The sequence below is a fragment of the Schistocerca serialis genome, chromosome 9 (genome assembly GCF_023864345.2).
Source record: "Schistocerca serialis cubense isolate TAMUIC-IGC-003099 chromosome 9, iqSchSeri2.2, whole genome shotgun sequence".
NCBI classification, from domain to species: Eukaryota; Metazoa; Arthropoda; class Insecta; order Orthoptera; family Acrididae; genus Schistocerca; species Schistocerca serialis.
The window spans coordinates 367,113,293-367,133,784 of record NC_064646.1 but is presented as its reverse complement, the minus strand read 5'-3'; the positions used below and the strand labels follow the sequence as shown (position 1 = coordinate 367,133,784).

The 20,492-nt window shown below is 42.3% G+C and overlaps 1 protein-coding gene across 1 annotated transcript; it reads left to right on the top strand.

Annotated features, from left to right (window-relative positions):
* The first annotated feature begins 647 nt into the window (after nucleotides 1-647).
* LOC126419616 (uncharacterized) lies at nucleotides 648-13,061 on the top strand. Its single transcript, XM_050086805.1, has 4 exons — nucleotides 648-710; nucleotides 2,565-2,771; nucleotides 7,833-7,913; nucleotides 12,819-13,061. The coding sequence occupies exons 2-4, from the start codon at nucleotides 2,664-2,666 to the stop codon at nucleotides 13,059-13,061; spliced, it is 432 nt and encodes a 143-aa protein (XP_049942762.1). The 5' UTR covers nucleotides 648-710; nucleotides 2,565-2,663.
* The last annotated feature ends 7,431 nt before the right edge of the window (nucleotides 13,062-20,492 follow it).

Sequence of the window (20,492 nt, the reverse complement as noted above, 5' to 3'; positions counted from 1 at the left end):
TTAATATGTTCTCCATGCGGCCTCACTATTCCTTTAATGGTAGGTGTACCTATCCCCACATTGAAATATCCTATAATTATTTAAATTTTCTGATTTAGGTTTCCCATTGGTATTTCATTAATCGCCATCTGCATGCGTTCGTAGATTGCACGCGTTTCTTGCCTCTCCTGGCGCGTATACGCCGGTTGCTGGGAATTCAGGAGGACGGCGTATATTATCTTCAGTCAGAAAGGTTCCCACCAATTAGTAATAATAAAATATTTGTTAAATATGAAAAAATTCTCAACTTTAATGGTGCTTCTTCTTATGAAATGTCCAGCACCTTCAGTCGTTCGACATTACTACGAGTCTCCTAAAATATTGAAGTCCTGTCAGTGTGCCTCTGAGTGATGCCTATGTAGAGCCCAGAGCTGATCTACGATAATTACGCAGACCAAGTATCTGAGACGGCGGAAGAGCACTGGAGCTTGTAGTCTAGGCGGTAACTGTACACGACTCGGTGCACTAAAGAGATCTGTCCACCGTAGCTCAGTGCTCCGGTCTTTAACGAGGCATCGGCCAATCGTTATCTGTACACGTGATGCCCATGAGTTGGCAGTTGCTGGCCCAGGCGGACCTCCGTACAGTTCGTTGTGCCCATCCATACAGCTGCTGCGTTACGAGTATTTCGAGGGCACCTTATCGATTGTGGTGCAGCATTCTCTGGAGTCGTGAGTACGGTCACCACGCCAATTATATTCACCAGCTTCCCCAATATTGTTTTATTTCTTTCTTTCGCTTACGCCATAGTCCCGCAGTGATCGCAGGGTCGGCGAGGTTACAACGGATTTGGCAGTGTTAGTTGTAGGGATGGCTGGATGCCCTTCCTGCCGCCACCCCGTACCTCCCAGGACGGAATCAGTGTACCCCAACTGTCTGCGTCTAGTGTAAATCGTGAAATAGTGCAGACGTGTGTCAAATGTCTGCAGGGACCAGCCCGGTATTCACCTAGCGGGATGTGGAAAACCGCCTAAAAACCACATCCAGGCTGGCAGGCACACCGGCCCTCGTCGTTAATTCGCCTGGCGGATTCGATCCGAGGCCGGCGCGGCTACCCGAGTCCAGGAAGTAGCGCGTTAGCGCTCTCGGCTACCCTCGCGGGTCCAGCTTCCCCAATATCTAACTTTAAACTAAATCAATGATAACAGGTGAAAATTTGTATCGGAGCGGGACTGGAACCTAGAGCTTCCACATATCCGCAAGGAATGACACCACATATATGTAGAGATGCCTTTACTTTTGTTGCGATGAGCCTCTGCTCAGCGTGTCGGAATGGTTTTCGCGGACAGTACAGTCATCGTCTCACGCTAAGACCACAGCAAACCAAGAGTCGCGCACTGTCGGAAGAAAGGACATGTTCTGGGTTTCCTGCAGACACAGATCTGCTCCGGTAAGGATAACAGGTGCATCGCAGTTAAGAGTGTGAAATGGGGCAGCAAGTGGAAACGTATTCCACAGCTGAAGTAGGCAGGTAGTACGCATCTTGTGGGTAAAACGTCTGAAATGCATTCAGATTTTTCATGAAATTCTTGCTGTATGTGGACCAAATGTAATGTCGTGTCCAGTCGTAGCGAAATGGCGCCGACAACTTGACCAACGCTGCACAGATGTGAGTGATGCTGATCGGGAACCAAGACCACTTATCTCGACCATAGACGACAATGTTCAGGCAAGCGAGGAACAACGCAAGTAATGGTCGCTGAAACTCGGAGGTCTGCAGTGACTTTCCTGGAAATGTTCTATGGCAACAGAACTCTAGAAACACTAATGTCGTTACACACGACTTCGTAGCTATTACTTTTCTGTTAAGTATTTTTAAGAATGGGAAAAGTAGAAAGAAAAACAGCTTTATCCGTAATGAAATTTTCACTCTGCAGCGGAGTGTGCTCTGATATGAAACTTCCTGGCAGATTAAAAGTGTGTGCCGGACCGAAACTCGAACTCGGGACCTTCGCCTTTCGCTGGCAAGTGCTCTACCAACTGAGCTACCCAAACACGACTCAAGCCACGTCCTCACAGCCTTCATCCCACCAGTACCTCGTCTCCCACCTTCCAAACTTCGCAGGAGCTCTCCTGCATACCTGGAATGCTAGTTCTGAAAGGTATACAGGAGAGCTTCTGCGAAGTTTGGAAGGTAGGAGACGAGGTACTGGTGGGATTAAGGCTGTGAGGACGGGGATTGAGTCATGCTTGGGTAACTCAGTTGGTAGAGCACTTGCCCGCGAAAGGCAGAGGTCCCGAGTTCGAGTCTCGGTCCGGCACACAGTTTCAATCTGCCAGGAAGTTTTATCCGTTACTGAAAGTGTAGTACAGCTACTGGTTGTTGCCTCAGAGGCCTACAACGACCCTATGGAAACGCTCTTTGAATTTCCATTTCACACAAGAGTGCTACTAGATAATAATTCGTATCTTTTAGTGGGTAGGTACTATATTAATGGAGAGTTTCTCCACTTGTTTAGCAGTGAATGAATGCCTGTAATTTTGCAACACATTGTGCATACTGATGCTGGGTGACGTTTCGGCAGAGTGTGACGCCATCTTCAGCGGTGTGTGACTGCACGACGACGCCGGCAGCGGGGCTGTCAACAACGCAGGCGCTGCTCGTGGAGACGGGGGCTACGGCGATGCTTATACTCCTGTGCCACGGCTCGTGGGACGCGCGCAACTGCCACAACTCGGACTCCACGCCGCTCAAGTTCGGCTCCTACATCACCGGCATCTCCATCGCCGCGGTGAGTCCAGCACAGAGACTGCAGCTGTTTCCACTCTTGTGGCATCAGTTGCGAGTTTACGGGTTGCCGTAAACTACTGCAGGCTTAGCTTGTGTTTATGCTGAAATAAAGTTCACACTCTGAGATATACAATGAGGTGACAAAAGTCATGGGATACTGATACAGACATATACAGACGGCGGTAGTGTAGCTTACACAAGGTATGAAAGGGCATTCCATTGGAGGCGATGTCATTTGTACACTGATGATTTATGTGGAAAGGTTTCTTATGTGATTAGGACCTCACGCCGGGAATTAACAGACTTCGAACGCAAAGTGGTAGTTCGAGATCGACGCATGGGACCTCCCATTTCGAAAATCGTTAGATAATTCAGTATTCCGAGATCCACAGTGTCAAAAGTGTGCCGAGAATACCAAAATTTAGGCATTATCTCCCACCATGGACAACGTAGTGACTGAAGGCCTTCACTGAACGACCGAGAGCACCGGCGTTTATTAAAGTTGTCAGTGCTAACAGACAAACCAGATGACCACCCTCCCCCCCTCCCCTCCCCCGCAGAAATCAATCTCGGACATAAGACGAACGTATCCGTTAGGACAGTACGGCGAAATGTGGCATTAATGGGCTATGGCAGCAGACGATAGACGCGAATGCCTTAGCTAATAGCACGACACCTGTCCTGGGTTCGTGACCACATCGGTTGGACTGGAAAACCGTGGACTGGTCAGGTGAGACCCGATTTCACTTGGTAAGAGCTGATGGTAGGGTTCGAGTGTGACGCAGATCCCAAAAAGCCATGGACCCAAGTTGTCAACGAGGCACTGTGCAAGGTGGTGGTGACTCTATAATGGTGAGAGCTGTGTTTACTTGGAATGGACTGGGTCCTCTGGTCCATTTGAACCGATCATTGACTGTAAATGATTATGTGTGGATATCTGGAGACCATATACAGCCATTCAGGGACGTCATCTTCCCAAACAGAATCACAATGCACCATGTCAGGGATGACAATTTCGAGCTTTCAAAACAGAAAATGTGAGATAAGGTTGCCCTCAACTACGTACCCTCTGACTCAGAGTTGAAACATTAAAGTTTTGGCTGGTTTCGTTGTCTAGGGGCTGCGATACGCAGTTGCCGCATTACGGGCCAAATACTGCTGAGTACAGTATACGATAAGAATACATACATGAATCGAATGGTCGAAGGTTTCTATCACTCGACAATTGGAAATTATGAATGTAACATATAAATTTGTAAATGAAAGATTGCAATTAAATAAAATCTGCAGATACTATACTAACGACTTAAAATGATGAGTACGACAATAGAAGTACTTTTGAGAATGCAGTATATTTCTGAAAACACTTATTGGTGTCGATGGTCCAGCAATTAAATAAAATATAAGTTGAATAACAGGGAAACAATATATATATATATATTTTTTTTCTTTTTCTCCATCAGTCTACTTACTGGTTTGATGGGGCCGCCACGAATTCCTTTCCTGTGCTAACCTCTTCATCTCAGAGTAGCACTTGCAACCTACGTCCTCAATTATTTGCTTGACGTATTCCAATCTCTGTCTTCCTCTACAGTTTTTGCCATCTACAGCTCCCTCTAGTACCATGGAAGTCATGCCCTCATGTCTTAGCAGATGTCCTATCATCCTGTCCCTTCTCCTTATCAGTGTTTTCCACATATTCCTTTCCTCTCCGATTCTGCATCGAACCTCCTCATTCCTTACCTTATCAGTCCACCTAATTTTCAACATTCGTCTATAGCACCACATCTCAAATGCTTCGATTCTCTTCTGTTCCGGTTTTCCCACAGTCCATGTTTCACTACCATACAATGCTGTACTCCAGCAAATTAAGGCCGGTAGTAGGCTTCTCTTGGCCAGAAATGCCTTTTTTGCCATAGCGAGTCTGCTTTGGATGTCCTCCTTGCTCCGCCCGTCATTGGTTATTTTACTGCCTAGGTAGCAGAATTCCTTAACTTCATTGACTTCGTGACCATCAATCCTGATGTTAAGTTTCCGCTGTTCTCATTTCTACTACTTCTCATTACCTTCGTCTTTCTCCGATTTACTCTCAAACCATACTGTGTCCTCATTAAACTGTTCATTCCGTTCAGCAGATCATTTAATTCTTCTTCACTTTCACTCAGGATAGCAATGTCATCAGCGAATCGTATCATTGATATTCTTTCACCTTGTATTTTAATTCCACTCCTGAACCTTTCTTTTATTTCCATCATTGCTTCCTCAATGTACAGATTGAAGAGTAGGGGCGAAAGGCTGCAGCCTTGTCTTACACCCTTCTTAATACGAGCACTTCGTTCTTGATCGTCCACTCTTATTATTCCCTCTTGGTTGTTGTACATATTGTATATGACCCGTCTCTCCCTATAGCTTACCCCTACTTTTTTCAGAATCTCGAACAGCTTGCACCTACAGCACGTAATTAGTTGTGAACAACAACAACAACACATCTCTAAACGCACACTATGTCTTCACTGTAGAAGCTACGGAAATCTCACAAGTCGGCACTCCAAAGTGTTTCTGTCTGCCGCGGCCACGCGCAAACTGCTCCACTGTTCAAGTGCTTCCCGTGTCCTGTGCCGTACTGTTCCGAACTGCCAGAACTCTCCCTCTGCCAGAACTACCGCGTGTCCTGCCCGGAAGCGATGCTCCTCCCCAACCTCCATCCGTCTCTCTTAGTCACGAGCGCTGTGATTGGCTACAGCGCTCCCTCCATGTCTCCAGGCCAACGTGCACTCACAATCATATTGAAACACATACCAAATACTGGAGTTACATTTAAATAACTTGAAATTAAATAAATATTCCTACGGCTGGACCATAAACACGCTCTAACACAATTATTAAATACATAAACAAATTAAATAAATATATATCAAAGGAATAGCAACAAAATGTAGGCCAGCAGCCTAATGTCTCTGTGCTTTCTAAAACACAGGAAACATTTAACCAATTTCTTCATGAATAATATATATCGGATATAAAAAAGACATAGATGAATAAATATATTTATAAGCGTGCTGCTACCGTTTTTTCCTGTAACTGTGTGGTACCTATGGCTGACGCGATCGATAGTAATCAGCTACTTTGACCTCCAATAACTCGTGTACTATTTAAGTTACATGCCTGTAATTCATACCAATTTAGGTTTAAACAATAGCTTTCTAAATACACGGCGATCGACAAACTCGGATGAAGCGTTAATATTTTGGAAATTCGTTGCTGGGTGTTACTCGTATAATTTACTATCAGATACTAACCTTTAAACTAATAAAGATGTTGAAAATCTGGTTACACAGTCAGAATCGTCGTGCAAATAACAGTAATGTACATGTTTCTTTTTGAGGTACCATGATTCATCTGGCTACTATTAATTTCTGTACGAACTGTGAAATGTCTGCCATGATGGTTTCCCAAAGCCCGCCATCTTTGGCACTCCTGGCGTGTCCCCTTCATCGACACAGTGTCACTATGGAATTCCCAGCCACGCGGCCGATGGACCACGTGGTCCGGCCGTTGTGCGGCATCACGTGGTTGCTAGCGAGCCGCGGCTTGCCCAGCTGCGCGAGCGGTGGCCGCCAACTCTGTATTTATAATATTTCCAGGACGCCGCAACTCGTCCGTTACCTCACACAATGCACCACGTAAGCAAGCCGCAATTGTTCACGATTGGTTTGAAGAACATTCTGGACGACTGGAGCCAATGATTTGTCACCCACCGAAAATTTTTGGAACATAATCGAGATGTCAGATTGTGTACAAATCTTGCAACGCAACAATTTCGCTATTATGGATGTCTGTAGAGGCAGAATGGCTCAATATTTCTGCAGGAGGCTTCCAACGACTTTTTGAGTCCATGCCACTTCCAGCTGTTGATGCAAATGGAGGTACGAAACGATATTAGGACGTATTCTGTGACTTTTGTCACCTCGGGGTAATCTTATCTCTAATATCGTTGAAATACAATAATTTATTACACAATGTCCCTGCCATGTTTGGACATAATGTCTAATGTGATCAGTTTTCCCACTGGCCTTACGTCCAACTAAATGTACAGGAGAGGCATTACGTGAAGGACTGCAACGGTTACTGACGATTTTACCCTTCCAAAAGTCACCTGTTGAACGATGGTATGGTGGGTGGCATGATCCATGGTTAATTCCCTGTTGCTGTTTCAAGGCACTGCTCCCCACTATGGCGGTCTAGATGCCATAACTGCCACCCACGGCAAATAGTTGTCTGTCCAGTGCATCTCGAAGCCAGGTTACTATGGATCATTATTTTCAAAGTATGTTTGGTCACGTAATGGCCGTGTCTCATGTTCTTTCGTTGCCTTTGAAAACACTAAATTTTGAGACATAAGTGTACTAAATGCAAACCGAACTCTGTTTAATGCACTGATAAGATACATCTGGTTAAGTTCCTTCTTTGACAGTTATTATTTAAAAATTTCTTGATTTCTCTAAATTATTTCATGAGAATACTGAGATGATACTGCCAACAATGTCACAAGTGGTTCTTTCCTCATCTGCAATGTTGTTGATAATGGTAACTGTAGTGACACTGACGATCAGCCTCCAAATGTGTATTAATAATATCACTAACGCTCTTCCTTCCATCTTCTGAGTGAAATAATCCTGCAGCAAAGGTCACTGGTACAGTGACACGGTTATCCTGCAGACAGTATGCGATCAATGCTGGTGGTGTTACTGTTACTCAGTTAAATTAATTACTGTGTTATCCATTTAAAAATCAGTAATATCTAAACCAAATCTCTTAATTTGTAAAAATGCCAGGATAAAACCTATACCTTTTGCAGATATTTCAGACTAAGTTAAGAATTCTTGATCGTAGTAGCTATTAGAAATTATTATTATTATTATTATTATTATTGTAAAAAAATTTTGGCGAATAATAATTAGATTTACAGTGACTGTCACAGCATCTTCATAGTAGTTTGCTTAGTATGCTTTGTCACATCTTGGTGATATTGTACTCCTTACGCTTCTTACTGTCGTCGCAGGGTCCTTTCACTGGAGCCAGCATGAACCCCGCCAGGACACTCGCCCCAGCGCTCTGGAAGGGTGTTTGGGAATGCCACTGGGTACGTCTCCCGAGAATTTTATGCAATCATGTAACAGTGAAACTGACATCTATATATGTTGTATGAAGGTTGTAAAGAAATTTTTGTCACATGCAATAAAAGGGATTTGTTGTGCAGTGTGAAGGACGATTTTGCAATGAGTGACATCATTCGCAGTGGGGTGACTTTGCTTAACCTCTGTTTCCATGAATGTGTTAATTCAGGCACCATGACTTTTTATGTACTAATGTTAGGAAAATTATTTCGTTGCGAATGTGCTGCATGTATTCAGTTTTTACCTTACTGCGATGTTTTAGCCTATGTGTGAATATACTCATAATCGACAGATATTCTTCAAATACTCTGCCAGAAATGCATTTATAGATTTTATGTAATTGTTGTTTTGTGTTAAAATGTGGGCTCAGATGAAGTTTGTTCATTTTCGGAAAAGAATGTTACTTATTAGTCTCTATTACCATCCCCTTAAAAAAATCCCAATTCGATATTAGACATTTTTGACAGGATGTTTTCTAAGCAAGGAAATACTTCTCTAACACGGTCTTCAGGTTAGCTTTTGGCGCTCTGATGTGTTCTTAATCTATAATTCTAAAACGAGTGTGCTTTAAGGATTTCTTTATTTTTGGGAACAGAGAAAAGTTACATGGGGCCACGTATGGCGAATATGGAGGCTGGAGCGTCATTAAAAACTCACGTCTAATCTACGAAGGTTGAATAGGTAGATTAACGTAGTGAAAAGCGCAAGAAAACAGTTTTATACATATTGCTCCACGCAAACAGTGAACTTGTCCGTAATATGTAATCTTTACTGCACGTTCGACCTTTTGGGAAGAACTCTTGTTGCTCTACACCATTAGAATTGAAGAACACAGTGAGAATAGCCTTCACGTAGCACCGCACTTGTCGAGCTTTCCATTGTCTTGGCGATGTAGGACGACTGGAACGATTGAGCACTAGTTTCGATGCCACATCCACAAAATCATGTTTTATCATCTGTTACGAAGTTCTGTATTGTTTTAGACTTCATCTAGTAACTTCTTAGCAACTTGCGTTCACCACTGTTTTCGTTCAAAATTCAAAAATTCAAAAAACATCCGAAAATGTTCCATGAAATGACTCAAATCAATGTGTCCTTATCGGGGGCTGTGATAATTACTCGGCATTCGTTCATAATCATTTCTTCCACTGTTTCCATGATTTTCTAGGGCGTACAAGATGCTGGTCATCATCATCTTCCGCATGGCCGCCTTAGGAACGCATATGCCACTTGTAAACCCACCTTTCAGTCGTATAAGATCGACAGAAAATAATGTTTGTAAGACTTCGCTGCATTTTATTCCGTACTTAATGAAATATTTGACACAATTTTCTGATCCATTTTGATACCAAATGAAGAAAGTGAAAATGTAACATTTTTCACAGCTGACAACAGACTAAATATGGCTAACACTGTACAGATACTTTGCAGACATTTTTGGTAAACAAAAACGAAAAAAATCACGCGCTCCGGACTAATAAAACGTGCTAAATTACAAAATCCCTTACTTTTTGAACAAGCCTTATATACAGACTTGGTGTACGTCTGTGTATTTGCAGTGTAAATTTATGAGAACTTTGGAATTTATATAATGCAAGTTTCTGATTGACATTTCTTGCCAAATAATATTACCACAGGTGGTACTTTGAAGGGTATTGACATTGCGAATCAAATAAATTTTTTCCCTTTCTCGACGCTGTCCAAGCAATGTGCCCTCTAATGAATATCTATGTTAGAAAGAATATTCTTAAGGTGTGTGATGATGTAATACGAAACAGACTTCTGCCGCAGCGGTAGTGGTCCAGTTATAACTTACGAATGGTCTGAAGTATTGCATGAGTGACATACAAGTCAGCTTTCTCGTATTGCGAGTAAAATTCTGTTGAAGAAATTTGGTATTTGAACCCAATCCCTTGCAACGGATTGCCACAGGGTATACTGTGATTCGTTAAATCATTCGTCACTGTCCAACACTGTCGCTCTTTACACCATCTCAAGCGCAGCTTACCACTGACTACGGAAATTTATGGGTAATGAGGAGGTGCTCGAGGCAATTTATACTGGCGGGTCAGTCTCTCGTGACATCTGGTGGCCAATTACGCATTACATAGAGTTGACCAGATGCTTTTCATCCAATAGTGTACATTGGTGGCTGTAGGATCATTCTGTAGTCCGTATGTTCTGTAAACTTTCTCGGCAGCCTGTCAAGAGAAGAGAGTCTACTTTTCTCCAAGGATTTTCATTTGATTTCCGAGTATTTCCGTAATACTCGGGTATTGTTACAAATCTAGGAGTTGAATTGCTTCGTTGTTTTCATACGATCGGACTTGAGCGGATCCCATCCATTCGATCAGTACTCAAGAAAGGGTCTGACAAGTGTTTTGTACACGTGAGCCATTATACATGAGCTACAATTTCTCAGACTTCTCCCAATAAACTGAAGTCGAATTTACTACAACCTACCTTACATGCTAGTACTGATTCATGCCCCTCAGGAATGCTACACTCAGATATTTTTACTGATGGGTCAATGTATATTGGGAATTACCGAGAGAGACAGGTAAATGAGCAGATGGATTAGGGAACAAGTAGGAGTGGAAGATACAGTTACACATGTACGTGATAAAAATTAAATGTTGTAAGGAGAGCGGGTGGTAGATGGTAGGTGGACGTAGTTGTCTGCAGAATTTCAAGAGATAAGGTGTCCCAATGACTGGTGGAGCAAATTAAGAAAACATGCAGAATTAGGAGGCTACATACAGAGGTTGGACAAATATGTGGAAATACCGCTAGAAATGCATGCTTTGATACTAATGCAGATAGTAGGCGAGCCTGGAGGTTGCGCTATTGCATTTGGACACGAACACCGCCTCTGCAATGGTTGCAATACATTGCATGTGTCACTCGTGGTCGGAACGATGTTCTGTGTACTTGAGAGTGCTCTATTTCGGAGCTATGTCAATTCGATCATGGGCAAACAACTGGTGTTCGTATCGTGAGTGCTTTCGTAGCTAGCCGGCCGTGGTGGCCGAGAGGTTTTAGGCGCTTCAGTCCGGAACTGCTCGACTGCTTCTGTCGCAGGTTCGAATCCTGCCTCGGGCATTGATGTGTGTGATGTCCTTAAGTTAGTTAGGTTTAAGTAGTTCTAAGTTCTAGGGGACTGATGACCTCAGATGATATAATCCTTATACCGCATAGAGGAGAGCAGAAAATCGTCTGCCGAAACACAACATGGACAAAAGACTGTACTGAGTGACCGAAACAGATGTTCATTGAAGAGGATCGTGACCATGGTAAGGGGAAGACGGCTGCAAAAGTAGATGTAGAGCTGAATGTCACATTTGCGAGTCCCACCAGCACCAAAACAGTATGAAGGGAGTTTCCCAACCAGAGAATTTCACGGCGATCTGGGATGGCAAAACACTAAAGTGTGATGAACAAGCTAGTTACCGGAAAACTTGGTGCTGAAGTTATAAAACTTGGACTATGGAGCAGTGAGAAAAAAAAATCATTTAGTCGAATGAGCCTTGTTTCAGACTGTCTCCAGCTTCTCTGAGTTTATGTCAAAAGAGAGAAACTTATTTCGTGGTGCTACATGGTACCCATAGTTCCTCTGCAAGGTTGTGCTACTGCCAATGATAATGTTAGCAGTTTGGCTGATCAGGTCGATCCCATGGTACAATGTTCTCCAATGATGATGCTGTGCTCCCAGTCCACACAGATCGTATCGTTCAGGACCGGTGTTTTGAACAAAAGGATGAACTGTCTCATCTAGCTATGCCATTACAGTCACCAGATCCCGGTATTAAAAGGTGACGACATTTTCCACTTTTGCGTATTAATTTTATTTTCTCACATCTAGTTTCTGCAGACTAGGTCATATCTAAGCTGTCAAACCAGCAAGACAGCGTTTATGTTCCACTAATAGAAAACGCAGAACAGACACCCAAGGCACAAATTGCAGAACCATAAAAACACTTGCAAATGGCCTGCAAGCTGAAAACTAGTTGGCGTCAAATAAAATTAAAACAGCAAAAGTGGAAAATTACATCTTCCTTTAATAAATTGATTACTGTGACACCTGATATGAAAAAAAAAGATTAGGGTATTATTGAGCATGCACGGAGAATGGTATAAGATTCCCTTGAAGACCACGCATGGTCTGTATTTATCCATTGTGAGACGACTGGAACTGTTCCAAATGCTAAGGGTTTTCCTACACCACATCAGGCTTGGTAATATGTTGTCTTTTTGGTGTTTCCACATTTTTATCCAACCCCTTTTAGCCGGATATGTTAGTGCATAGAGTTTGTGGAAACTGGCTAATGATGAAAGTCTAATAAATGTTCCAGTGAAATAAAAAAAAAAGAATGATTTTGTAATATTTTGGTGTCATAATGCACTCATATCCCTCTCAGAAAATTTTACACTAACCCCGATGGGTAATAACCCCCGCAGGCTGGGAAGCACTGCTTTAATAATGTCTAAACCATAAGTATATGTTGTTAAATGTGTACTGAGTGTGCGTTCTGGCTAAGTCTGCACCACGTGTTGTGGTTGCAAGTGTGGAATGTAGACTCTCCAGCAGTTACTATTCCGTGTGTTTGTGTTGTTCCAAGTGTACTAGATTGTGAGTATCCATTTAGCCAGCGCTACTCCGTTTGTTGGTAGTGATGTGCATCTACTCGGTGGGCTGTTTAGCAAAGTCCACAGCACATGTTTGAGTTGTTGGACGTTTGCTATGTGAAGTGTTTAGCAGGTTATGGACATTGTGTGTTTGTGTTACTGCAGAGGTGGAGCATTAGTATGATAATATGTAAACAAGGAGGTCATTTCAGTAGCCTCTATACGGCATGTTTGTGTTGTTGCAGGTGTACTGGGCTGGTCCTTTAGGAGGCTCCGTCCTGGCTACTGTGATGTACATGTCGGTGTTCACAGAGAAGACAACTAGATCAGCTGCCACAGAAGACAACAGCTCTGTAGACAAGTTCAGAGCAGACGTCGACGGCGTGGAGAACATAGAAAAGTTCCCGTTCAGCCAGCTGCCAGAGAACTGTCCTCAGTGTCATCCAATGCATTCCCGGCCAGAGATTTACAAACAGGCTCTGCCTTGAAGCTGATGCTACACCACTGAAGCCGGAATCTGATACTTACACATTTTATATACCGATGGCAGTCGTAACAAAATGTGCTGAAGACCTTTAGCTCTGAAATAGCGGTATACGTCTGCAGTGTTGGATTTGAGTGAACTGTTTAGAATAGTTACATGTGCAGTGTTGAATAGGTCGCATGGGCATGAAAATAATTCTAAAGATTGAACCTGGAATTGTTTTAGCAGCAGTCATGAGATGACTCAAAACTATCACCATAGCTAACCGAAAGTGTGTCTCAAAGACCAGGTATGTGAAAACGCTTGACAGTTGTTTGTTTCAGTGTGCAGCTTTATGGGACCAATGCAATCAGTTTATTGAGAAGGAGAAACAACAGCATGTGACACTTATCTGTAGAAATGTGGACATTGTGTACAGTGGGACATCCCAATCGTTACTATCGTTGGAATGTGAACGCCATTCGATTTCCACTGCCAAACTATGATTTTACAGACTGAAAAGGGTGGAGAAACAGACTAGTTTCAAAATGAAAAGTAAATTGTCACATGTTTTTTTTTTTTTTAAAAAAAGAAAGAACTGTTGTATTTTCAGTATTAGATAAGTGGACTGAGTATGACATCTGCATGTTAGCAGTATGTGGTACATAATGTGGTGAATATAGATTTATACACATAGTAGCTGGTTCTCGCAGCTTTTGTACAGTGCCATGAAATTTACTAGCGAATGGTATGTTTCCACCAAGGACTCGAATACCGAACTTGCAGATTTTGTAGGCAACGTCTTTGTGACTGGAGCTAACTCAGAACATATGGTTGTGTCTTGGTCCTAATTTTCCAGTTTTGCACTCCAAACCGGTCTTGGTTTAGAATCTACTGATAATTGTACCATACTGGATCTCTCGTAAGTAGATATTTACGCTCGGAAAAAAATGAAAGATAATATCAGAGATGGGAAAGAATTTACGATTTATCAGTGCTCGCTTAGGAAAAATTAGTGTTGAGGGTAGGAGTGTCTAACTCTTGATCATACTTTATTCATCCATGAATAAAACTAGCAAGTCAGGAGCTGGCAAACAGTTGTGGGAACGACATATGGAGGCAACAATGCAAACATACAGCTGACACGGCAAATATTAAAAAATATGTTACGTGCTCGCCTTTACATGTTTGCAGGTTGCAGTCATCAGTACATTTCCAAGAGATCAGCGCGATACAAGAATTGTATTTACACGCAAGTCTTCAGCCATGCTGTCATGGTCAGCATGCATAGGAGGAGGAAGATGTGTAGTTTGACTCTTCTTGGAGAAATGCTCTCGAGAATTTAAAGTTAAACTGGTACTCATGCAGTTCTTTCCTGTAGTGTCTCCTTCCATACGTTGTTGATCATCTCAGACACACACTATTTGAGTTAATCTGTGATAAACTGTACAGATCCTTCCTGAAACTTTTTTTCTTGCTTTCATTCAGCCTCCTGAGAATATCATACCCAGTAGCAATACTGAAGAATCTTTCAGAAGGGCTCTTTGTAAGTGTGATTTACACTTGATTAACATTCTAGTTTGGCATCTCCCTTCTACACATCCAGATTTATCACCAAATCGCATTGTAATCTACAATGAACGTTTCCCTAGTATATCTCCGAATGTTGCTAAGGAAATCAACAACGATAGCACTGTATTCAGCTTGTCACAAGATTTCCGCAAAAGCTGTTTCTCTATCTCGAACTTCCTTTGTTATCACAATAACCAAAAACAGCTGGAAAATACATTCAATCAGTCCCACTGTGAATCGTGAATCGGCTCCAGTAATTCCAACATTGTTAAAGAAGTAGCTATCTACATTGCTCATATAAATGTTACTATAATTTTTTTAACAGTCTATTTCTTAACAACTGGCCAATAACAGTACATTCGGTGATAGTATGACATTGTGATACTCGAATATTGCACTTATGTTCTCGATGTACACAATTTTCTCACTCGGATTTTATTTAGACTGTGTCTTACTAAGCGATTTACTTTTTCTATTGATACAGTTTTAGTGTTTGATGTTGTGGCTCTGCATATATGTGAGAGACTGACTTCATGAAAGTTCCTGTTCGTTGGTAGTATTTCTCTCTGCCTTGTAAGCTGGATTCTACCTTTAATAACGCTTTGTTTATGGAAAAATGTGAAGTTACACGGTTTTTAGGACTACTTCAAAACGTATGTTGCATTCTAATAACTGTGAATAAATCAGAAAGAAGACAAAATCGCACACTATACCTAGTAGTGACACATCAGTAAAGCGTGGTAGTATTCATACTAGCCTTACGCTTCATAACTATTGTACTGCAGTTTTTTTCCTGTTTCCCACAAAAAATCATTCTTCATATCCACTCACTGAACTTACTGTTGTCAATTTCCTGTCCTTCGAAATACGTTCACATAGATTCTATAAAAACTTTCTCATCTGTTTTCACACTCTTTTTTTGTCATGTTGACATGTTTTACCGAATGATATGCATTAAAACACATGTAATTCTCTCTCTCTCTCTCTCTCTCTCTCTCTCTCTCTCTCTCTCTCTCTCTCTTTCACGTATGTCATATATGAGAACTGTTGTTTCTGTCCTTCCGTCCTGTGGTTCTCTCTTTCGTAGGAAAGAAGTATTGAACGTTAAAATCCAAAAGCAGTTAGGAATGCGTAACAACAGCGTATACAAAGATTATTTACTGTTTACCAGGTCATAGAATTCTTACCATCATTACAGAAATGTGCAGACGAGGAAGGCTAGCTAGCAGGTTACTGATACTCTTGAAGAAAATCATCTTGGTAGATTTTCTCTCGAAAACGTATGAACGGAAGGAGTTCAAAGTGGGAAAGATTTAAATTTTATAAAAAGGTGATTTTTGCAGTACAAACTATTGTCAGACCAGGTATCTCAAATGACAAGAAGGTGGATACAGCTGTTTCATATTTTCTCATGTACTCATAAACTGTAAATTATTTTAATTTCCTGTTGCTGTAAAACTGTATTTTATGTAAATATGCACATGTTCTAACAGCTGTTACATTAAAAGAATTATAAACATTTACTTGTTCAATTAATATGCAATGTCATCTTATGTTATCTGCAATAAAAGAAGTTTGAAAACTGCGTAAAACCTCAGCAATTTGATCTGCATACCAAATAGACGATTAGCAATTCTATTTCATGTACTTTACTTTACATATTGATTTCAATCATTTCTTCATTAACATTCCAGTACTTGTCTTAGAGTTTTCCAGCGATACCCTTCTCAGTTCTCGCCTTGCGTCCCACACCACAGTTTTCTCGTGTTTCTTCTGCTCTCATGAACTATTTCCAAGTCTTGACATGTTCCGCGCTCCGACGTCTGATCTCCAGTAAGGTATGCGTGCAGAATACCAACCATAAAATTTACTACTGAGAAATTTTTTATGAACAAATTAATTTCTCAGTCATAATTTCTCCAGTAGGCCTATTACTTGAGTTGTAGCACAGCTTCTTTTACAACATCAAAACATGTAAAGGAAACAGATTTTGTACCTGGATCAGAATAACAAAGTTACTGACAGATACGGGAAGAGGCTACGTTGGTGGTTCGGCGTCGGCCGGACGCCAAGGGTGGCCGCGGCAACAACAGCTGTGCAGTTTATTGCTGCATTCTTTCGTCCCATTTCCTTTAACTTGCACTGCTGAGTTCTTTGTGTATTACAAAAAAAGTCTGCAGAAATAAACAAAATACATAACGAAAACGAATCATAACGCTTACATTAGCTGACGTGACTGTCGTCCGTGGAGCTCTATGAGAATGGCTAGAATATACAAGGCACGACCAAGTTTGTTCTCTGGTTGTTGCTACGTTAGCTCTATTGATACTTGAAATATGTCCATTACCACCTTGAGGTGCTGGTAAAATACTCTATTTATACAATCAGTTTCCGTCATCTTACCATCATCAGGTTCATAAAAGTATTCACAGCGTCCTATTATGCGAAATATAAAATCGTTATCGTCCGGCGATAAAAACGTAACTAATGCACAGATATCATATCGCAATATAAATTACGTCGTCAGTCTATAAAAACTGTGATAGGAAGTGTACTCAATAATGTTAAAACTGAGAACACTGGTATCACACACAGGCGATTTTATATTCCGCCTTACATGGTGCTGTGAATGCTTTTATGAACCTGATGATGGTCAGCCGACTGAAACCGGTTGTATAAATAAAGTATTTTACCGGCCGCTGAAGACGATAATATGACTTTTTCAATTATATAGGAGCTGCGGGGCGCCACCTCCTGAAAGTATTTACTTGTCAATAAATATTCGTAAATCAATCATTGCTTGATACTTCCATCTACATCAGTTTTCTTTTTCATTTAATTTCTTTCTGTCAGCCCTTCTCTAATTTTTAACAAAGCGATGACACCGAGGCACAACCGTTGCACGTTCCACGACAGGCCTTTGTGAGGCACACAGTGCCGATAAATATTCGTAGCTGCATCGCTGTAGGAACTGTTTCAATCGGCGGCCCCGGAGCAATTCCCTACACTTTTGCGCTAGTGAAGTAGCTTCTGATGATATACAAACATGTATAATCATCAGATCTATAACGGAAAGACTACAGTGAAAATTTATACCGGACCGGGACTCGAACTCAGAGATTTCCTGCTTATCACGAGCTGTTGCGTTTGTGTGTGTGTGTGTATGTGTGTGTGACAGCAGTGCGATATAAGAACGACGACCACTCGAAAACATCAGTAGATTAACGCTGTCTGGTCTCAGCTCTCCACAGTGGGGTCTTTGGTATATGTTCTCGGAATACGCTCTTAATAAACTGTCCAGGAGATTCAAAGTGTTCATAGTTCGGCGCCGTCGTATGGCAGACATCTTTCGTAAATGCGATGCCCAAACACCGAATTTATGTCCATCGTCCGCAGTGCGGTCACACTACTATCTCGGAGCCGTCTGCCGATTTCCATGCCAGAAGGCTTGACCATGTTCACGCTGCTGCCTCCCGCATCCCCATATCGCTCGCTCCATTCTCACGGCAGTCGGATTTCTTACGCAGAACGAGTGAAAAAGTCTTATATCATCAGCATAAGTGCGACACTGGAATTTGTGTCCTCTCAGCGTGATCTCCGAAATATGTTGTTTCAGCCCACATAGAAGCAGCTCTGTCGCTATGGCATCGCTGACAGAGGACAGCCCTGTTGAAGCGAACATAAAATGGGGACGTGTCCTTCCACCCTGCCATTAATCGTCACCATCGACAAGGCACAATGGAGAATGCCGATGATCTCATGGGTAAAGGCAGCTGTGAAGGCCGTCCGATCCATTACGACAGCCAGGAAAGAATGGCTCACTTTATCAAATGCGTGACCAGAATCCACGCAGACTGGAGCACCATGCAACTTACTGGCCGACGCAAGGGCAATCACATCTCGATAGTCGCTGAGGTTTCTGTGGATATTGACGTTCTCCCCCAAATATGTTCATATGAGCTAACCTGGTGCAATACTAGCTTAAGACACATCGCCAAAATTTTGGTGAAGATCTCGAAATCGCAGTTGAGGAGGGTGATTGGGCGTAGTGTTCAATCCGTGTGCCTCCAGCTGATTTGGGCACCGGTATAACGAGACCTTCCACGAAAGCCGGCGGAATGGGAACTGCTAATGACAGAAATTCCTGCTACATCTCCTTCCACTGTGGGACCTCCAGATACTTAATGGTCCTGTAGAATTCCAATGGAAAGCCGTCTGTTCCTTGTGATTTATTAACTGCGCCCTTGGCATGGCCAACTGCAACATTATCACTCATGATTTCCTCCGAATGGGATGCCGATTCTGTATCTTCAAGTGTGCCAGTGACGGTCTGGGATCTTGGAAGGAGAGACAGCATTGGTCGTATTTTTTTGTTTGTTTTATCAACCGCAAAATCGATTTTCGGTCACTTAGTGACCATCCTCAGTGCTGTAATATACAATTTAAATTGGTAGGCACTGGTGTCAACAAGCTTAGAGCGAACTAGGGATACTAACTACTGTTTCCCAATATATTTATTCCTCAATGAAATTTATCATTAAAAATATATCTCTGGGATCTGCTGCCGAAGCTACAGTGCTATGTTGTACCTCCTGATAAAATCTGCAATAGTGGTCGACAAATTCATGGGCGTTGTACGCTGCGTCGTCACTTTGCTACCATCCGAGAGATTGTGTACCAATTTTTGACGTCTTTGTCGTCGTTTGGAGATAATGTGGTGCATCGATGGAGGTTCGTAGCCGATTCTGTCCTGACATTCCGTTCTCACCACACCACCTTCAAGCCTACGGCAGGTAAGGGTGAGAATCTTCGCTTTGCCGTGATGGATCTCCGTTTAGCGGTCGGGAAATGCTGGGCACCGCAGCAAGTTCTCGAAAAAGCGCATAACAGAAGGCCATCATTTGTTGCTGCCTGAGCGATCTCTCTCTAATGTAACTAACCAGTGCGATTCGTAGATTTGGTTTCACACATTCTAGCCCCCTTGAAGCCGTGATGGATACAGCAATAATCGACGTTCACGTGAGCCCCACGTATTCGCTATGGGTTGCCTACCTTCCCGATACCGAAGAACTGCCGCCGGGGGCTGACCATGCAAATGTACGCACTGTGGTCTGATAAAGTTGTGAGCCCAGTGTTCTCCTGCTAAAACCTTCATCGAACGGGCCAGAGGAGACGTAGAGTGTGATCGAATCTGCTGGGTGAGTGACTTGTCACATAAGTAAAGCCAGGGCGATCACCATGTAATAGCACCCAAGTATCAGCAAGACGCAGGTGCTGTACCAGGAGAAACAGTTCAGTGCATGGAGTGTAGTTTGGTTGCTGGTCTTTCTCAGAGAGCACACTGCCAATAATGATGTGGTTATAGCCGCTCATGAAGAGAGGCTAAGTTCTTCGGCGTAAAACCGTGACCGGACTCGGCTTTTATCTGTCCCAGAAGGGGAGTAGACACTTCACCTGGGAATACCACACCACAGAAAACTGCTGAAGCGTCTTAACAAGTCTCTGTTTGCAATGCGAATTGAGTCAGACATAGGGCTATAAAAATGAAAAAGCTGGCATACTATGGTTACTTTCATTCCATAACGTCATATGGGACTATTTTTTGGAGTAATTCAACAAGCCAAGCTAAAGTTTTCCGGGCACAAAAACGTGCAGTAAGAGTTATATGTGGTGTGAACTAAAGAACATGCTGCAGAAGCCTGTTTAGGGAACTAGGGATACTAACTACTGTTTCCCAATATATTTATTCCTTAATGAAATTTATCATTAAAAAATATCACTTTTTCAAACCAACAGCTCATTTCATGGAATCAATACTAGAAATAAGAATAATCTTCACAAGGCTTTAAAGTCACTTACTCTTGTACAAAAAGGTGTGGATTAT

Bases quoted from the DNA above. Each gene is read 5' to 3' on its own strand.
- LOC126419616 (XM_050086805.1), top strand. From the start codon at position 2,664: ATGCTTATACTCCTGTGCCACGGCTCGTGGGACGCGCGCAACTGCCAC. The intron at 2,772-7,832 runs GTGAGTCCAGCA...CTGTCGTCGCAG, and splicing joins CCGGCATCTCCATCGCCGCG to GGTCCTTTCACTGGAGCCAG. The intron at 7,914-12,818 runs GTACGTCTCCCG...GTGTTGTTGCAG, and splicing joins GTGTTTGGGAATGCCACTGG to GTGTACTGGGCTGGTCCTTT.